The 18752-nt window shown below is 32.0% G+C and overlaps 1 protein-coding gene, 1 long non-coding RNA gene and 1 pseudogene across 2 annotated transcripts; 2 read left to right on the top strand and 1 right to left on the bottom strand.

Moving 5' to 3' along the window:
* Positions 1-6: 6 nt before the first annotated feature.
* LOC134253866 (5'-nucleotidase-like) lies at positions 7-3749 on the top strand. The gene is made up of 5 exons (XM_062736453.1): positions 7-116; positions 443-562; positions 1809-1964; positions 2501-2704; positions 3286-3749. Exons 1-5 carry the CDS (start codon positions 113-115, stop codon positions 3477-3479), a joined length of 678 nt encoding a protein of 225 aa, XP_062592437.1. The 5' UTR covers positions 7-112; the 3' UTR covers positions 3480-3749.
* A 1799-nt stretch (positions 3750-5548) lies between these two features.
* On the top strand, positions 5549-14452 carry LOC134253867 (5'-nucleotidase-like; annotated as a pseudogene).
* A 1770-nt stretch (positions 14453-16222) lies between these two features.
* LOC134253863 (uncharacterized) lies at positions 16223-16765 on the bottom strand. Its single transcript, XR_009989185.1, has 2 exons — positions 16462-16765; positions 16223-16307 (listed from the first exon to the last, which is right to left on the bottom strand). It is a non-coding gene; the product is annotated as an uncharacterized LOC134253863 (long non-coding RNA).
* Positions 16766-18752: the final 1987 nt, after the last annotated feature.

Below are 18752 nucleotides of genomic sequence, written 5' to 3'. Positions count from 1 at the left end.
AGGCAAGATAGAACTTTTGTACAGCGCTATAAAAGAATCTGCAAAAAGGGTAGTGGGTCGGACACTTGTCACTTTGGAGGGAGCGACGCCATGTCGCCTGAGAGAATGCAACATGGGTATATGAGACTCCTATGTTCTCTGAAAATAACATGTTCATTTTAAATAAAATAATAGATTCATTTTTAGAGTAATATACTAAGAGTGTAGTTTGATTGAGTTTAAATGGAAAAAAAGACATTTTCTCATGCAGATTTGCATCAGACGTTTTAAATGATGTTATAGGCAAAAAAAATCATTTTTTCTTTAATGAGAAATTTCCAATATTTCAAATATTGCAGTCATACATGCTAGTATAATAATGCAGTAAAAATGAACTGGAGAAGTTACTACGCATTCTGTCGACTGTTGTAGTTCTTACGGCTATTATCTGTATATTTCAAAGGTAATGCTATAGCTGACGGTTTCGTATACCATAACTTGAAGGATGCTGATGACGTCAACGGTACTAAGGTCTACATTGCTCTGGTCAATGGAGGATCTATTAGGGCGACTTTTTCACGAGGTAAAGACAAGTTTTTTTTTATTATTTAAGGATTTTTTTGTAAATATAATGTACTTATATTAAGATGTATCATTTTGTCTTAAGAGATTGAAAGAAACCATTATTTATATATATTTTAGAGATATTTAAACATAAACTAGACACTTAATCATTGTCTTTTATTGCTATATATATCAAATGTCAACGTTTTAAACCATGAAAATAATATGTAGACAATAAACTTTGAAATGGAAGGTTCCATAACGTTAATTACGACAAATATTTTTAGAATGAAATATATGGAGATATCGAACGGTTTTCAAGTCCCAGAGTCAATAAAACAATACAAATTCAAGATCAGAGCAAGCATGGATCTCTGAATCTAACTATTGGAATATTCTAATCAAATGCACAAAATTGGATACTTGTGTAGACCTAATCAAACTTTCCCCGATTCCCCACTTGATGAACATATTCTTAGAACTAATTTTGACATAAATTTTATAACTTCAAATTAGCCTTTTTATCAACAAAGTATTAAAACCTACTACGATATATTTTGCTTGACTTCTATTTTTGTTAAAATCGCCTGAAACGTGTGTCGATATAAGTATACTACTATCCGGAAATCACATATGTAATTGAAGTTCATTTTAAAAGCCTTTACGAATATTCATAAAACCTCATTTTTAATGTGTATACTAGATTTCATTGTCATATTTATAACTTAAATGATGAGGTAAAATGTAACGTTAAAATATACACATATTTTTTTCGAAGAAATTATCAGGAGTTAACGGGTTTTAATCCACATATGATATAAAATCCACACATTTTGATTTTAAAAATTTTGAATTCAATTGGTCTGAATCCGTATCTTTTCTCTCATTATAAATTTAAGTAAGCTTACATCTTAAAAATTTTAGTGTTAAAATTTATTATGTTTATTAAATGTCGGAGTTTTTAGATTTATTCTCTGAATTATGTAAAAAAAATAAATAAATAAACAAGAGGTATACTCGCATTTTACGATTGGACATTAATGTAGCTCAAAGCCTTAAAGTTGCTTTGTGCTCAAAATTCGATATTTAAGAAAAAATGAAAAGATTTGGTAAGCCGCGAACTAATGTTTTGAACAATTCCAAGTCAATTTTTAAAAAACATGTCTTACAAATTGCTTTTTCTTATTCATAACTAAGATCTGTTTACAATTATACGTACATCTTGGAAGAAAGACCTTACTAGCTCAACTTCGTTTCATTCTAAGGGCAGATATTGATGGGAAACATATCTGAAGCACAACCTTTTCGTGGTACTCTGGAGACCATTCAGCTTCAGGGAAAATATTTACGTGCAGCGTTGGAGCACAGTGCTTCCTTACATAGTGTGTCTAAACCAGATGGAGGATTTCTACAGGTTTCTGGTAAAGATATTATGCATATTCACAACGTGTTATTCTGGTACATGTTTGTAATTTTTGTAACAAGTTCCTTTTAAATACAAATTTCTGCCTTCTATGAATTTATCTATGTACTTTTATTAAAAAATGGAGCGTAGTTTTTACGCTCAAGAAAACACTTTGGATCATTTGTCTAAATCTAAACGATTTAAGACGGGATATTTTATTTTAAAAATGTTATATGACATATACCACATGGCATCTCGGGAAACTTTACCAGATTATTTGCAAGTTGGGTAAAGAAAAGCCCTGGAATATAATATTACCCCCTGCCTTCGGCATCGGATGACATAACACTTCAGGGCTTTCGTGTCACCTTCAGATACTTCGGTATGTCATCCTCGAAAGCCATATGATGTACATGTAAATACAATGTTTCACTTTAGAAGGATGTTGATGTTTCTTTTCCTTCTTTTCTTTTTTGGTTAACTGCATTTTGTGCAGATTCTTTTTATTTCTTTTCGTTCACATATAGTACATGTTTAAAAATATTTTTTCAGGATTAAGGGTGAAATACAACCTAAATAAACCGGTAAACCAGAGAGTTGTAGATGTGCAAGCTATATGCTCAGACTGTAATATTCCAAAATATGAACCACTAAACAACAATAAAATGTACGGGGTAATTTTGACCAACTTTATACTCTCTGGCGGGGATGGTTATACAGTTCTCAAAGACAATGCCCGACAAGAGCATGTAGTTGGTAAGTAATCATTTAGGTATAATTTTTATATGTTAATCTTATTATATGGGTCACGTTTAAATAAATAATTTTTCTAAAGAAGACTTGATTGTATCACATGTATTCTTTAATCAACATATCAAAAATATGTTTCTACTGAGTGAACACAATAACAGTGATCTATTATGTGGCAGAAAGTCTAAATAGCAATTAGGCGTAGATTTTCATTGCAATTATACTAAATAAAAAAAAAATATACTGAAAAGGTAAATTAAAAAAAAAATTATTTACTACCTCATTTTTCACATAATGCTTATCAGATGCGCTATGCTTTTGTTTTGAATTATAGTAAAGAGACAGTTTAAAGGTTAAGGAAATCAACGAAAAATACATAACAATTCTAATCTCATGATACTGTATTAATCTTCAAATTTTCAAAGATGCTTTTGTACTTTTAAAAATATATAATATTTTATATATGATTCTAGTAATTTAAAACCGCTTGCTTCCTATATTATATTTATATAAATATATTAATATATTTTTATGCATAAACTTATCAAAATATTAAAGTTATAAAAAATGTTATTGTTTACCTGCAGGAAATTTGGATACAGATGCTTTCGCTGCCTACGTCAGGGACATGTCGCCATTATATACCGCCATGGAGGACAGGATAGAGTTCGTGGACGATAACTATCCATGTGGAATCAGCAGTGGCCTAGAAACCACAAGGACTAACTACCACACTATATTATCGTTATTGTTTACTATCATTTATCATTTTCACTGCTAGATTTTGACGTTTTGTACACAAGTTTATATTTAAACGTTAAAATTTAAAGCGTTGATAATATTTTTTATTCAGATGCATTTCATTTCCAGTATGTTATTTCTCACTCGTGTGTTCTCAACCTTAGTATATACATCAAGGTTAAATAGTGCATATTTTTCTTTGCTTGTGATGTATTTTGTGTTAGTGTGTGTTTTTGAAACTCATTGTGCCACAGATTCTGTTCTGACATTTCTTGTTTTGAATGTTTTTATTAAAATTTTTACGATAATAGTGAGGTTGTTTTCCTGTATGACCATGTTCAAGTGGATGTACTTATTTATTTTTCATGGTGAGGCATGACTGTTGTCACAGCGATATTTCGTAAAAAAGATATACCCGGTATATATTTTGAATACAATTCCCGTAACGGTCAAAGATTTTACATAAGTTTAAACCATGTACATGTAGGTCAAATGTATAAAGATTGTCGTTAAATTGCGATCAACAAGTTGTCATTCAAGCTAAAGTTAAGACATGTTCTAAAAGAAACATTTCCATTACTTTTTAAAAACATTTTTTCCTACAATCCTAATAGTAAATAATCATTTTAAAAAATATGCTATACACAAACTATGAACTTTTATATTTTATACGGCAAGGTCAACGGAAGTGCAACGTCATAAATGAAAATCAAAATCAATGTTCACATTGAACAGATGTTGCATTGGTTTTTTATCCTTTAACTGTAACTTACTCGAACAATAATACCTTAAAAACAATAAATTTGCAATGAAAGACAATGATAATGATATACATATCAGCAATGAATAGAAAAATCTTACTTGGGTCTACTTTTTATTATTTATTTTTTTTTTTACAAAAAACTAGGTGCACTTTATCGATAATATGGCCTTGTCCTATTACAAGTAAAATGATCAAGTCCCAAATTTCCATAACAACTCGGCTATGTTCAGGAACGATATTGAAAAATGAACCTTTGCTTCATTTAAATATGTATTACTTCTTTTAAAAATTGTAACAAAGCAACTGAATACTTGTAGAAAATGTAATATAGCTATCAATGATGGATAGGACTTGGCCGTACTTATTACCAGTTATATCGCACGTATCAGCTGTTGGTCACGTGACTTGTATAAAAATAGAATTGTTAAGCTGAATCTAGAAAATGGGGATAGTGCAAGGGCATACGCTTGTTTTTCAAGAAAGCGATAAATATTCAAAATTTCAGATCAAACAAAATAGTGTATGCCCTTGCACTTTTGATGTAAATAACGAATACGCTCATCGTTTTAGCGATATTCTCTACATTCCCTATCCCTGTGCAGCTTCAATGCTACTAGATAAATTCACATTCTATACACATTGTAATTAATAAATTATTTTCTTTTAGTTTTATTGATTAGATTAAAAATTAGCAATGGTATCATATTTATTTAAGCATTCTTGTAATTATTAAATCATTGAATCTTGTCCTCTGGATCACCTGTGCTGCGTCATGTCAAGGCTGATGACGTCATATTTGAAGAAAGGCTTTCTTCTATTACTCGACTGTATTGCTATCAAGTATTGCGATTTTAAAAGATTTTATAAATAATCGATACAATAAATAAATTCAAGTTGTTATTTACGCAAGGTCATGTCGTCAATTAATTTTTGTGGCTTGTTAAATTTCGATGACGTCAAATTAAACTTCCAATACAATATACAAGGAATGTGAACTCTGACCTTCCTTAACATAGCAGAGAACCATGAATATCGAATCGAGACTTAGTTCTTAAAGTCCAATTTTGATGTCTTCACTAAGAGTCATGGTAATGAAATACAGGCTGAAAAAGGTCTTCATATTTTAGTAGTTTTTGAGTATAAGAGAATTCCAGATTATTTTCACTACTTTAGAAACTTCGCCCTCCATAATAAAAACATTTTAAGTATGATATGTATTCTTTTATTAGTGGATCTATGTTTTTTTTAATTCTATCATTATTTTTTTGGTTGCTAATATTCTTCCGAAATGTATATGCATGAATAAGAAAGAGAGATAAATCTCTCTCATTTTACGTTTTGTGTAGTCCGAACAAGAAAAACAAATCACTTCAAAGTGCATGTCTTCTTTACGTTCCAGCGGTTTTTAAAACATTACATCATCGACAGCAAATGAAATCGGCTAATTTGAAAGAAATCAATAGTACTATAATTCAGCTTCACGCTTAAATGAGATCGCTGCATAATTTCCCACTCTTGCAAGTTGTAAATAAAGTGTGTGCTCTAAAGTACATATTCATTACAAACACACCCGAGAAAAAAGTACAGTTCTGTTTGCGCTTATTTCACATGTTCTTATCGCTGAAGAGAAGAAAATGAACTGAACTTGTATATCTGTGTTTACTGAGAAGATTGTCTTCGTCCGCTAGTTTTGTATATATATTACAATAGCTGGTTTTAATATTTCCTTTTCTGGATCAATTTGTCTTTTATCGTGTATAATGCTTTGGACTTGTGCAGCCTTTAATCTAACACTTCTACATACGAATGATGTTCACTCACATGTACAAGAAAGTTGTGACTATGGAGAGCGAGAATGTTGGATTCATTGTTACGGTGGTGTGGCAAGAATGAAAACAATAGTACAAGACATTAGAAATTATTTTTCCAATACTTTTTTGTTGGATGCAGGAGACCAGTTTCAATGAAGGCTGTGGTTTCACCAATATGGCGGAAGCATCACTTCTACAACAATGACAGAACTGGGATATGGTGCAATGGTAATGTGAACAAAAAACATTGAGAATAATTTGGTTTTTTTTTTCTATTTCATGTCTTGAGTGCTTATTTTAACATAAACCTTTAAGTCGTCTATTCAAAGGATTAAAACTGTACAGTAACTCTTTTCATCTGTGGCTTTTTTTATTTATCAAAATTACAATTCACAAGTAATAGAATAATTCCTAATCCTTAAAATATTGACAGAGTGCTGCCATGTCTAAAATATTATTCAAATTGTATATTGATAATGTTTTGTATCTTCTTTTATCATTAAGAAAATTCTGTGCGTGAATTACAATTCATTTATTTTTATATTTATATTCCATTTTAATCGATCGGAATCTTCACCTTTACTTATTTACAGCTGTTTAAATTAATGGTATGCTTGTCTTTATTCACAGAAGACCCTGTTTAATTCATTTTTTGAAATAATTTCAAAAACGTCAATTCCTTCAAATAGTTCTCCTGTTTAATAAGATAGTTTTTACTTGTATCTTCGTCATACAAAGACGTATTTTGATGACTTTCTTATAAATCATATAAATGATTTGTACATTTTAAGCATCAACTTCTTGCGAATTTCAAAGGGAAAAAAAATGATAAATCAAAACCGATGTAACAAATCCAGTTAAAAATATGATGATCCCTCAACAATGATTCGATAGCAAACGGCTCCAAAATCCCAGTGAATTTTAATTTTAGCGTACCATACTTTTCAGATTTTTCTTGAGTGCTAATTAAAAACTAAAATCACATAAATCTTCAAAAATATTCATATGAATGAGAATATACTAATCATAGGAAGTTATGTATAGATCGACTTTTTTCTGGTTCCTCGTACCATGCTCTTAGAATCTTACAGAAAACATCGAATACAGATACAAAAGTTTATCATGATTTTCGAGGAATTCACAATATAAATTCATTATTTCTTTTTTTGTGGGGGGAGGGGGGGGTAGAAGTATTTTTTGTTCCTGTTCTTTTTCTGTTTCTTTTTGTTCTGCTGTGTTTTGTTTGTATATTTCATGTATAGATAAGGTAATTCCACCCTCCTTTGATGTCATAGGTTTTTACAAAAACTGTAATTAGTTTAAATTCATACATAATAGAACAATATCTTTTGGAAGAATGCTTTACAATAAGTGTAATGATAAATATTGTTAAGTGAAAGATTTTTTTTTTTAAAATGCATATTTCTTTATTTAATCATTTATTCAATCTTAAAATAATATTGACAAGGGCAATAACTCCTTCTAATGTCTCTTCATTCCGGCATTTGCTTTATTGTTTATAGTTTCCCTGATATTGACAATTCAAAAGTATCTTATAAGTAGGAAGTATTTATGCACATTCAGCATTAGAATTATGCATTTTAACCAGTTTTTACCGATTTTTCATAATACTGTTTACAAAAAATGTGCGATCTTTTGTGTTGACATACACTTCTGTTTATTTATGTTTTGCATCTTAAATAATATGGTGACCTATACATTTTTTGCAATAATTGGTACATATAAAGTAATATATCAAATGAAAATAAATGCAGTTTTTTGTACTTTGAACCATTAAAATTGTGAGGGTGGAAACACCTGGTAAACAATACATTTTATCGTTTATACAAATCATTAGCTGTGTCATTAAATCTTAAAAAATGTGTATGAATATTTTCAGCAACCTTTATGTGTATTTTGCCCTAAAAATAACACATATGTAAAAGATTATACAATTATTAATATAAGAAAGTTTCCTGGTCTTGATCAAAAGAAAATGAGAGAAAATAGCTAGACCATTTTCTTTTTGAAATGATCCTGATTTTTTTCCTTATTTTACATGTCTTGGAATATGTTACTTTTGTCGTTTGTTTGTTTGTTTGTTTGTTTGTTTGTTTTAGGCAAATTTTGTTTACTCCTATTATAATATTTCATGTGAATGTAATATAAAAATTTGTTTTTAATATCTAGACAGGTCTTTTTAAATCAAATTTTTTTTAAAGAAAAAGAATCATTCATTTTAATTTAAAAAAAAAATGTAAGTTTAGACGAAATGATTTTAGCATTCATAAGCATTTAAACGCGCTTGATTTATAATTCGTTTAAAATTCACCCTTTTGTAAGCCATTTCCTTTGAAATAACCAATTTATATTATTATTACTTAGTTCATTCTCAGGAAGAGGAATTTCAAAATAAGTTGCCGCATAATAGATAATTATGTTTTGTCTTTCGCCTTTCTCAGGCTTTGGGAAATCATGAGTTTGATCGCAATATCGAGGGTCTTTTGCCATTTTTGTAAGAAGTAAATGTCCCTGTCCTCGGTGCTAACATCAATACTCCTCTAGAACCATCCATTGCTCCTTACATCAAGAAAAGTTACATAGCACAGGTTGGTGGGGAACGAATTGGAATTGTGGGATACACGACGACGGATACACCAATGATTTCATCTCCCGGTAAGAATTAGAGTCTTACAAAGATAAAAAGATGTTTTAAAGATGAAAACACAATAACGTGCATCTGTTGGTAAACAAATTACATTTACACATGTAAAATTAAGCTGTATTATCTCATATGCAAGTTCTATCTAACAATTAGAAGATCATAAGATTTTTTTTTTATTAATCTAATAGTAATATATGGCAATATAAGAAAGAAAGTTCTAAATCTCTCTTTAAAGGTACTTTAATTTTCAACGACGAAGTTGAGTCTGTACGCAGTGAGGTGCAGAAGCTCACAGAAGAAGGAGTCAACAAGATTATCGCCCTTGGTCATGCAGGATTTGAAATGGACAAGAGAATCGCAGAGATTCCTGACGTGGATGTAGTCATTGGTGGACATACTCATACATTCCTATACTCAGGTTATACATTATATTACATATGTACGAATAAGGTAGATAACAAACAAAATAAGATAAAGTAACGAGTGTATAATATAGTATGTAAGTTAATCAATTGATATCCAGATTACATTAGAGTTTAGCGCATTTAAAACATCAGAATATGCCCTAAGTAGGAACATATATAAATCAGAACAATCAATTGACAAACAAGGGTATCAAGAGTATCCTTGAATATTATCAAAGTGCAAGGTCTATTGCCGATTCACGGACCTTGTCAGCAAATGCACTATATCTTTTCGTCGATTCCTTTCTGACATGTTTCATAAAACTAACTACTGTAAACCAACTTTTATTCGCGACGACTTTATTTCGCGATTTATCGAGGATAAACTGGTTCGCGACGATTAATTTTCGCGATCAAGTCTTTTTGGTTTTGTAGTCAATAGACACAAAGACTAACAGGGCCGGTTCGCGGCGAGAAATATTAGCGACGACGATGCTCTCGCGAACTTCGCGAAAATTTCTCGCACGCGAATAAAAGTTGGTTTACAGTATTTTGTCTATATGTTAAATCATAACTAGAGGCAATTAGCAGGTTTTATCGATCGACAAGGATTGCTTGTTCATCCCAGGCATAATAAACATTTGATGATTTTTTTGGTGTATGTGTATATAAAAAAAGAAAACATTTTTAAAAATTGCATTGTTTTATGTAAAGGCCCTCCTCCATCCACTGAAATACCATCCGGGAAGTATCCACATGTCGTACATAAACCCGGCGGTGAAAAAAACTCTGGTTGTTCAAGATTATGCTTTTGGAAAGTATCTTGGATTTTTGCATGTTGAATTTGATAACAATGGAAAAATACTGAGTTACGAAGGAAATCCACTTTTACTCGACAGATTCATTGAAAAATGTAATTTTCTCTGTAGATGTATATTTCTATCTTTTAATTGAGAAAATACTATATCTTCTTATTTTTTGTCCTCATTCACACATGTAAGGGCTTTTTAATTTCAGATAAATATTGAATTACACTGAGTAATTCTATTTTTTTTTTAAATGAACTTTAATTTTCTAATCTTATCTAGAAATACACATCTAATGCTTCACAAAATGATTGCCTCTTCCCACAATCCAACTTGGTCAAGTTGATTGATTGATTGATTGATTGATAACATACCTCTCAAGAATTTTCACTTATATGGAGACGCTGGTCAAGTTAAAGATTACTTTAAAGTTAAAAGTTTGTATCAAAGTCTTGTATTGGGGAAGATTAAATGTTGATTGTGTATTAATTTTACTTTTTTTTCGTCCCATTCTAGAATTTTTCACTTAAACAGATTTGTCACAGTAAACCGATTAAATAGTTTTTTATCGTGTTAGCGCTGATCATTACAAGTGACCTCGGTGTATAAGGTGTATTTTGAAAGACCCTCACTTTTACTTCTTCGCGAATGAATACTCGTTATATCCACGTCTTTGGTTTGACGCGGTGTGATGCTTTGTGGTTGGGAGATATAGACTCGATCGATTCTCTTTTGCTATGTAGCATTAAACCTAAGTCGTTTACCTGGGTAGTGACTGTTCCTTGGATATACATCAAGTACTATAGGTGTGCCAGTTGTGGAAAATACCTGAGGTTGGATCACTTGCCTATCACCATGAAATTATCTTTATGTAAAGTTATAATTACAATAATATCATAGACCAACATCTTTTTTTTTACCTTTTTGAGAGGAGGGGGTTATATGTATTTTTTTTTTGCTATTATAATCAATATATCCCAGGAACGACAAAATTCCGTTTACACTATGCCTCTGCATATTTTGATTCATTTTTACGACTTCAAATCAATCTTAGATATCGATTTTAAGAAATTATTATCTCTAAACCTCACGTCATATAGCTTACTATGACGTCATAGCATATAGGAAAGTAGAATATTTGGTTGTAACCTTAACCTACCTGCGTATGTGTCAAAACTCGACAAAAAACTCGGCTATGTTAAAGAAGGTCAGAGTTCACATTTCATGTACATCGTATTGGAAGTTTAATTGTGACGTCATTGAAATTTAACAAGCCACAAAAATTAATTAACGATATGATCATGCGTAAATAACAACTTGAATTTATTTATTTTATCGATTATTCATAAAATCTTGTAAAATTTGAATACTTGATAGCGATACAGTCGAGTAATAGAAGAAAGCCTTTTGTCAAATATGACGTCATCAGCCTTGACATGACGCAGCACAAGTGATCCAGAGGAGTAGATTCACTGGTTTAATAATTACAAGAATGCTTAAATAAATATGATACCATTGCTAATTTTTCGACCTAATCATTAAAACTAAATGAAAATAATTTATTAAATTCAATGTGTATAGAATATGAATTTATCTAGTAGCATTGAAGCTGCACAGGGATAAGGAATATTGAGAATATCGCTAAAACGATGAGCGTACTCGTGATTTATATCAAAAGTGCAAGGGCATAGATTATTTTGTTTGAGCTGAAATTTGGAATATTTATTGTTCATATAGTGTATATTTTGAAAAGTGCTGGGAGCTGATCCTGGTCTGCATAACATTAATTTTATTTATAACAGAATTTAATCGAAGTGGAAATTTTTAGCTGTTATAAGCATTTTCGGCAAAATTTTAAGTACTTCGCAAACAGCACTGACTAGCTCCCAGCACTTTTTGGGTAGAGGATATAAACCTCTTTTAATGTGTATCAATTATTTTCTTGAAAAACAAGCGTATGCCCTTGCACTATCCACATTTCCTACATTCATCTTAACAATTCTATTTTTATTCAAGTCACGTGATAAACAGCTGATACGTGCGATATAACTGGTTATAACTACGGCCCAGTCCTATCTATTATTGATAGCTATATTACATTTTCTACAAGTATTCAGTCGCTTTAATTTTTTTTTTTTGAAAGAAGCAATACATATCAAAACAGTGCAAAGGTCACATTTTCCATATCGGTCTTTAACATAGCTGAGAAGCGACGTCGGCCGTCCGCACGGGTCAGCGTCCAATAAAAAAAAAAGGATTTTTACGGTTGAAACGACTTAAGAGACAAAATATTTGTTAAAACAATTCAAAATTATTGAAATATATTTAGTTTATCAACTATAGATTGGTCTATACGATTTTTCAACTGTGTGTACAAATTCGAAGACACTACATGAATTTAAAAACACATGTAATTTACTGAAAATGGAGATTTCTATTCTTAATGTTGTTATAAATCTAGCGCAGCGTCGTAATGGGCTTGGAGTCTGTGTAAACAAATGTTTATTTAGATGACCTCGCTAATTTTTGTGCATTGTTTTGAATTTCAAAAATTAAATAAATTTAATCTATACTTAAAGATTATTGCTAGCACTTGGAAGTGCGTTGCGCCATAAAAAAGAAGTGAAGTTTGTGTCCATAAACATGTGTTAAGTCAAAATCCAAATGTTTGACGTTATAATAAAATTAGCTTAACGTCAGACTGGTCCGTCCGCACTATCCACGACCTTTAAAGACCCAGATTTTTACAAAAATATTACGTTCGAACCCTAAAAATTAAATTCTTCTAATTTGTTTTTTCATAGGAAATATTTTGATATACAAAAGATTTATATATTAAGAACCATTTATTTTCACAAAAATGTCATTGTCCACGAACTTTTTGGACAACCCTCGTTTATTGACCATTTCATAAGAGTTTACCCGGTCTATCTATTCTTGTACAAACATGAACGGGTGGATTAAGCTAATCCCACCAACAGTATGACGAAAGAAGTGCAGAATCTCATCGACAGGTCCAGTATCTCGCTCTCCGGTCAAACATAATTTTGACCGTTAAGTAAAACAATAAATTATAATGTTAGGCTTTTTAACTTTATAGGCTAATGTATGGGCCAACAAAGGTTTATAAAATCATTTCAAATAACGTCTAGGACAATGACCTTGGGACCTTGACTGTGACCAATATGCTTTTTCGAACTTTCGCCATAAATTTTAAACCGTAGGAGATATTCATATTTGGTATGAATACATGTTCTCTACTAATTATGTTCTGTCAAATGACACCAAGGACAATGATCGCGTGGCCTTGGCTGTGACCTATATGCTAAGACTTGCTTTTTTAAACTTTGTTGCCACCGGGTGCATGGTGTTTCACAAACATATCTTAATTGTTTTAATGTTTTTGAAGTCACATATTAAACATAATTTTGTAGTATTTTACTATGGCTTTTTCATTCTAATAAGGTAATTGTTAGGTCACTGCAATATAATATCAGTGTATTAAGCAACGGATTTGCTTTTCTGTACATCAAATTATGATTAAATAAATTTTATTGAGCATCTAGTATGCTATTTAATCTTAAAATGACTGTAAATTCTTAACTTTGAAGGTAACGCAATAGCCAACAGTCTCGTATACCATAGCATGAAGGAGTCTGATGACGTCAATGGTACTAAAGTTTGCATAGCTTTGCTCAACGCCGGATCCATTGAAAAAAGCTTTAACATAGGTGTAATAAATGTCCGTGCTGATCTTTAAAATGACAATAAATAAAAATTATTCTATGTACCAAATTATTTTCCATCGGTGCTGCAAACAGATAAATGGTTCAATCAAGGGTGCACGGAAATTAACCCCGGGTTTTTAATTTCACACACTTTGAGACGGATGATCGAATGGAGTATGATTGATTGATTATATGCTGTTTAACGTCCCTCTCGAGAATTCTTTACTCATATGGAGAAGCCACCACTTCTCGATGGAGAGCTGCATTTTGTCCTTTACTCGGCACTCAGGGCAATTGAGTAGAGAGAGATGTTTTTTTTGTGTCAACACCTACTGTGACACGGGACCTCGGTTTATACAGTTTTGTCTAAAGGACCGGTCTCCACGTCCCACAGTGGGATTCGAACCGCGACGTAAGGATCAACTCCTTACTTCCCGACACTAGAGCAGACGCTATAACCACTGCGTCAAGCGGTGTATGGAGTCCAACCAGAAGTTAATGATAGTTTTACATTTAGAATTAATTTCGTTTTTGTTTGACTTATTTAAGTTATTTTTAGGACAGATAAACATGGAGGACATTTATGTGGCACAACCTCATCAGCATACTTTTGAGACCATTCAACTTCAGGGGAAGTATTTACGTGCAACTTTGGAGCACAGTGCCAGCTCGCACAGCCTGGCGTATCCTGACGAAGGCTTCCTACAAGTATCTGGTGAATCAAGATTACGTTGCATAACGGTCATTTCTGCAGTAAAGACTGTTGAGATTTAGGCATAAATTGTGGCATTTCTCATTTCTGTCCTTGTCATCTTTGCAATTTCATTCTACTTGAAATACAAAGAATACTAACGACGTTTTTACTGCTTTAAAATGTTAAAAAATATAACCTGTACAATTTTTTTGAAATGTACACTCATAGAAAATATTATGAGATTACATGTACACATAGTAATCTGACATTGTACCTAAAGGATAAGGTCGGATATATATATATATATATATATATATATATATATATATATATATATATATATATATATATATATATATATATATATATATATATATATATATATATATATATATATATATTTATTTTAAAAAATATCGGCAACATATTCAACATCGAAAGATCGAGATCAAAGATGTTCAGAGTTGATGTGGTCTTATACAATTTCCATTTTGCAAGAATACGGGTTAAATACAATTCAAATAAACCAAAAAACCAAAGAGTTGTAGATGTGAAAGTTCTTTGTGCAGTCACACATTTTGTGCAGACCTCATTTTTGTCATATATTTAGTCGATTACGTATAAAATTAAATCACTTTATATTAGTACGGTTAGCTTAGACAAAGAAAAAACAATCCTGATTTTACTTTAATTACCTGTATTTTTAAGAAATACAAAAAAAAGTATATTCATAACCTTGGGGTTTGAAAGTGTAAAATGTAACATAAACATTTTTAAAGATTTTGTACTGTAAAAATTGCATTAAAGTAGATTATGTGTAAAACTTAACAAAAAATGCTACTTACCTCTGAACAGAGGTCATTTGCTGGGAAGCTGACATATATTTCTTTTAATTTCAGGATATTCATATTCAATGAAGGTTGATTTTCCTCTAGTATAAAATATGAAAAAGATTTATAAGAACAACACACCCAAAAAGGGAATATATATTATAACATAATATAACATAATAATAAGAAATTAACAAAATATTTCATGTTTTTAATTGTACGCAACACTTTTTAGCCAAAAAACATGTTGCAGCAACACAAGAATGACAATAAATTCCTTACCTTTTAACCATCCCTTACCAAAATATTGACCCTCTGGCAACATCTTCTGGCTTTATTGCCGCAATATTGCAGCAACATTCTGACAATACATTGCCGCAATATTGCGGCTATATCGTTTTTCGTATGTAAATTAGTTTTGCAGCAACCCAGATAGCAAGACATAGTTGGGCCAACGTTGGCCCAATTTTTTTTCCAACGTTGGCCCATTGTTGGTAACCTTACGTTGGCCCACGGTAATTTTGCTCATCGGCCCAACGTTGGTCCAACATGTTGGCATATTGTTGGGCCAACGTAGATATAATTGTATGACAACTAACAGCCAACCTTAATAACTGGTTGGTTAGGTTGGCCCAACGTTGGCCCTTTGTTGAAATGTCACATGGCATATTGTTGGGCCAACGTAGTCATTTGTGTATGCCAACTAACAACCAACCTTAACAACTGTTTGGTTAGGTTGGGCTAACGTTGGCCCTATGTTGAAATGTCAGATGGCATATTGTTGGGCCAACGTAGTTTTTAGTGTATGCCAACCAACAGCCAACCTTAACAACTGGTTGGTTAGGATGGCCCAATATTAACCCCTTTTTTTTACTGTCAGATGGCAAATTGTTGGGCCGACGTAGTTATTACATAGAAACATTTGCAATTGGTTAAGTGATTCTTGACATAAACCTATTTTATGACTGTTTATTACTGTCCTTTTGTTGTATTCCGGCTCTTTTTCCGTCCCTTCCTCGCCTTCCGTTTTCTTCATCTTGATCTTTGTCATACCGACTCGTTCTTCATACACTTCTTAATGCATGGTCTTCGATTTCATTGTTATTTACCGCCACAACATTTGTTTTCCTTGCAGTCTCTGACTGAATTTCTTTGTTACAATCGTGTCTGTAATAGACATTTCAGAATTAGATAGATAGAAACAACTTAAAAGATGTTATTTAACCTTAACTCACAGTGCTTGTGTGCAAAAACATGACATGAATGAATTCCGAATCAATTTTAACAGTTAACCTGAATAAATAAGAATAAATATACTTACATCTCTTCTAAATGCAGCTATAAAGCAAGTGTATAATCCACAAATTTAAATTTCACTTCTTCTTGCTTCCCCTGAATTTTCAGTCTATCACCACCTGTGAGCAATTGAATATGACAGCTCACTGCACAGTTTGGTCACGTGTTACCGAACGCCTAACTTTTGTTTCAATTTAATTATAGAGCTGTGTCATTTTGATTTATGTATATCTAGGCTTCATTCACATCCTGTTCCTGAAAACGTATTCAGTTTTCTCTAAATTCTCATAAATACAACGCTCATGAAAAAATTCATAATTTTAAGGGTTTTATTTCAAATAAATAATCATGCATGTGCACAATTCAAAAAATATATGATGAAACACTCTTTGGTGCTGTGATCACTTAAGTTAAAATTTAAAATGTTGAATATATCAGCTCTAAACAAAAACAGTCATCCAATTAAAAGCATGGACATACAATATCAGCTCAGCAGCTAAAATTGACACCATCTTTAGTTGACAGTATAATAATTGGGCCAGCGTTGGCCCAATATATTAATATAAATATCCCATCTTTGAAACACCTAAACAAAAGAACACTCGTGCTGTCATTGGACCAACATACTACAATATACTACCAAATTGATACATTAAGGGTGTATAACAAACATTGGGCCAACGTTGGGCCAACATACTACTACCAATTTGATAAGACACTTTTTAAAGGATGTGTTACAATTATTGGGCCAACGTTGGGCCAACATACTACTACCAACTTTAAAAGACACTTTTTAAAGGATGTGTTACAATTATTGGGCCAATGTTGGGCCAACATACTACTACCAACTTTAAAAGACACTTTTTTAAGTCTGTATTACAAACATCGGGCAAACGTTGGGCCAACATATTACTACCAACTTTAAAAGACACTTTCTTTGAGGGTGTATTACAAACAGTGGGCCAACGTTTGGCCAACGTCAACATCCCTCCTTCCTTGGGAAGTAAATTGAATGGAAGTTGGAAACGTTGGCCCAACGTTGGGCCAACATAGGAATTCTGTCATGGTCGAGAAGATTGGCATGGTGATATTGGTCCAACGTCGGCCCAACGTTGGTCCCCCTACGCCAACCATACAAGCTTTTGCCAATGTTGGCCCAACATAGTCTTGCTATCTGGGAATATTGCCAGAAAGGGGTTGCGGCAATATTGTTGCAAATCATGACCAAAATATTAATCTTCTGGTAACATCTTCCGGCATTATTGCCGCAATTTTGCGGCCATATCGTTTCTCGTATGTTAATTAGTTTTGCGGCAATATTGCCAGAAAGGGGTTGCGGCAATATTGCTGCAAATAATGACCAAAATATTGATCTTCTGGCAACATCTTCCGGCATTATTGCCGCATTATTGCAGCAATATCGTTTTTCGTATGTAAGTTAGATATAAATTAATTGGTATTTAATAGAAATAATGATCTATCAATCTAACAATTAACAAACTGTGCTGAGGAATATAACAAATAATAGCAAGCCACAGGGTCAATAAGAAATAGCTACTTCTGCTATTCTTTGAACAGATAGAAAATTATGTTGATCATCATAATGGAAATCAAGATATGTTTGTGAAACACTGTGCACCTGGTGGCAATAAAGTTTGAAAAAGCTATTTATAGCATATGGGTCACAGTCAAGGTCACAAGGTCATTGATCGTGGTGTCATTTGAAAGAACTTAATCAGTGGAGTCTCTATCTCTTATAGTTCAAAATTTATGGCATAAGGATCAAAATGGCTATTTTTAGCATATGGGTCACAGTAAAGGTCAAATTGTCATTGACCTTGATGTTACTTGAAAGAGTTTAATTAGTGAAGGGTGCATACCAAATATGAATTCTCTTTCTTTTATTACTCAAAAGTTATGTTGAAGTTTCAAAAAATCTATTTTAAGTATATGGTCACAGTCAAGGTCCCAAGGTCATTTACCTTGGTGTTATTTGAAAGAGCTTAATTAATGAAGGGTGCATACTTAATACAAGTTTTCTATCTATTATGGCTCAGGATTTATGTCCAAGATTCAAAAAATCTATTTTAAGGATATGGGTTACAGCCAAGGTCTCAAGGTCATTGACCTTCAGGTGTCTTTTGAAAAAGCTTAATTAGTGAATTATGCTTGCTAAATAAAAAGTCCTATCTCTCATTGATTTTGAGTTATGATGAATATTCGAAAAAGCTATTTTTAGCATATAGGTCACAGTCAAGGTCACAAGGTCATTGACCTTGATGTCATTTGAAAGAACTTAATTAGTGGAGTAGACAT

The sequence above is a fragment of the Saccostrea cucullata genome, unplaced genomic scaffold, assembly GCF_032062105.1.
Source record: "Saccostrea cucullata isolate Sc308-1 unplaced genomic scaffold, CSIRO_AGI_Scuc_v1 ctg1846, whole genome shotgun sequence".
NCBI lineage: Eukaryota > Metazoa > Mollusca > Bivalvia > Ostreida > Ostreidae > Saccostrea > Saccostrea cuccullata.
The sequence above is the reverse complement of the archived record's forward strand: the minus strand, read 5'-3'. Positions and strand labels throughout refer to the sequence as shown.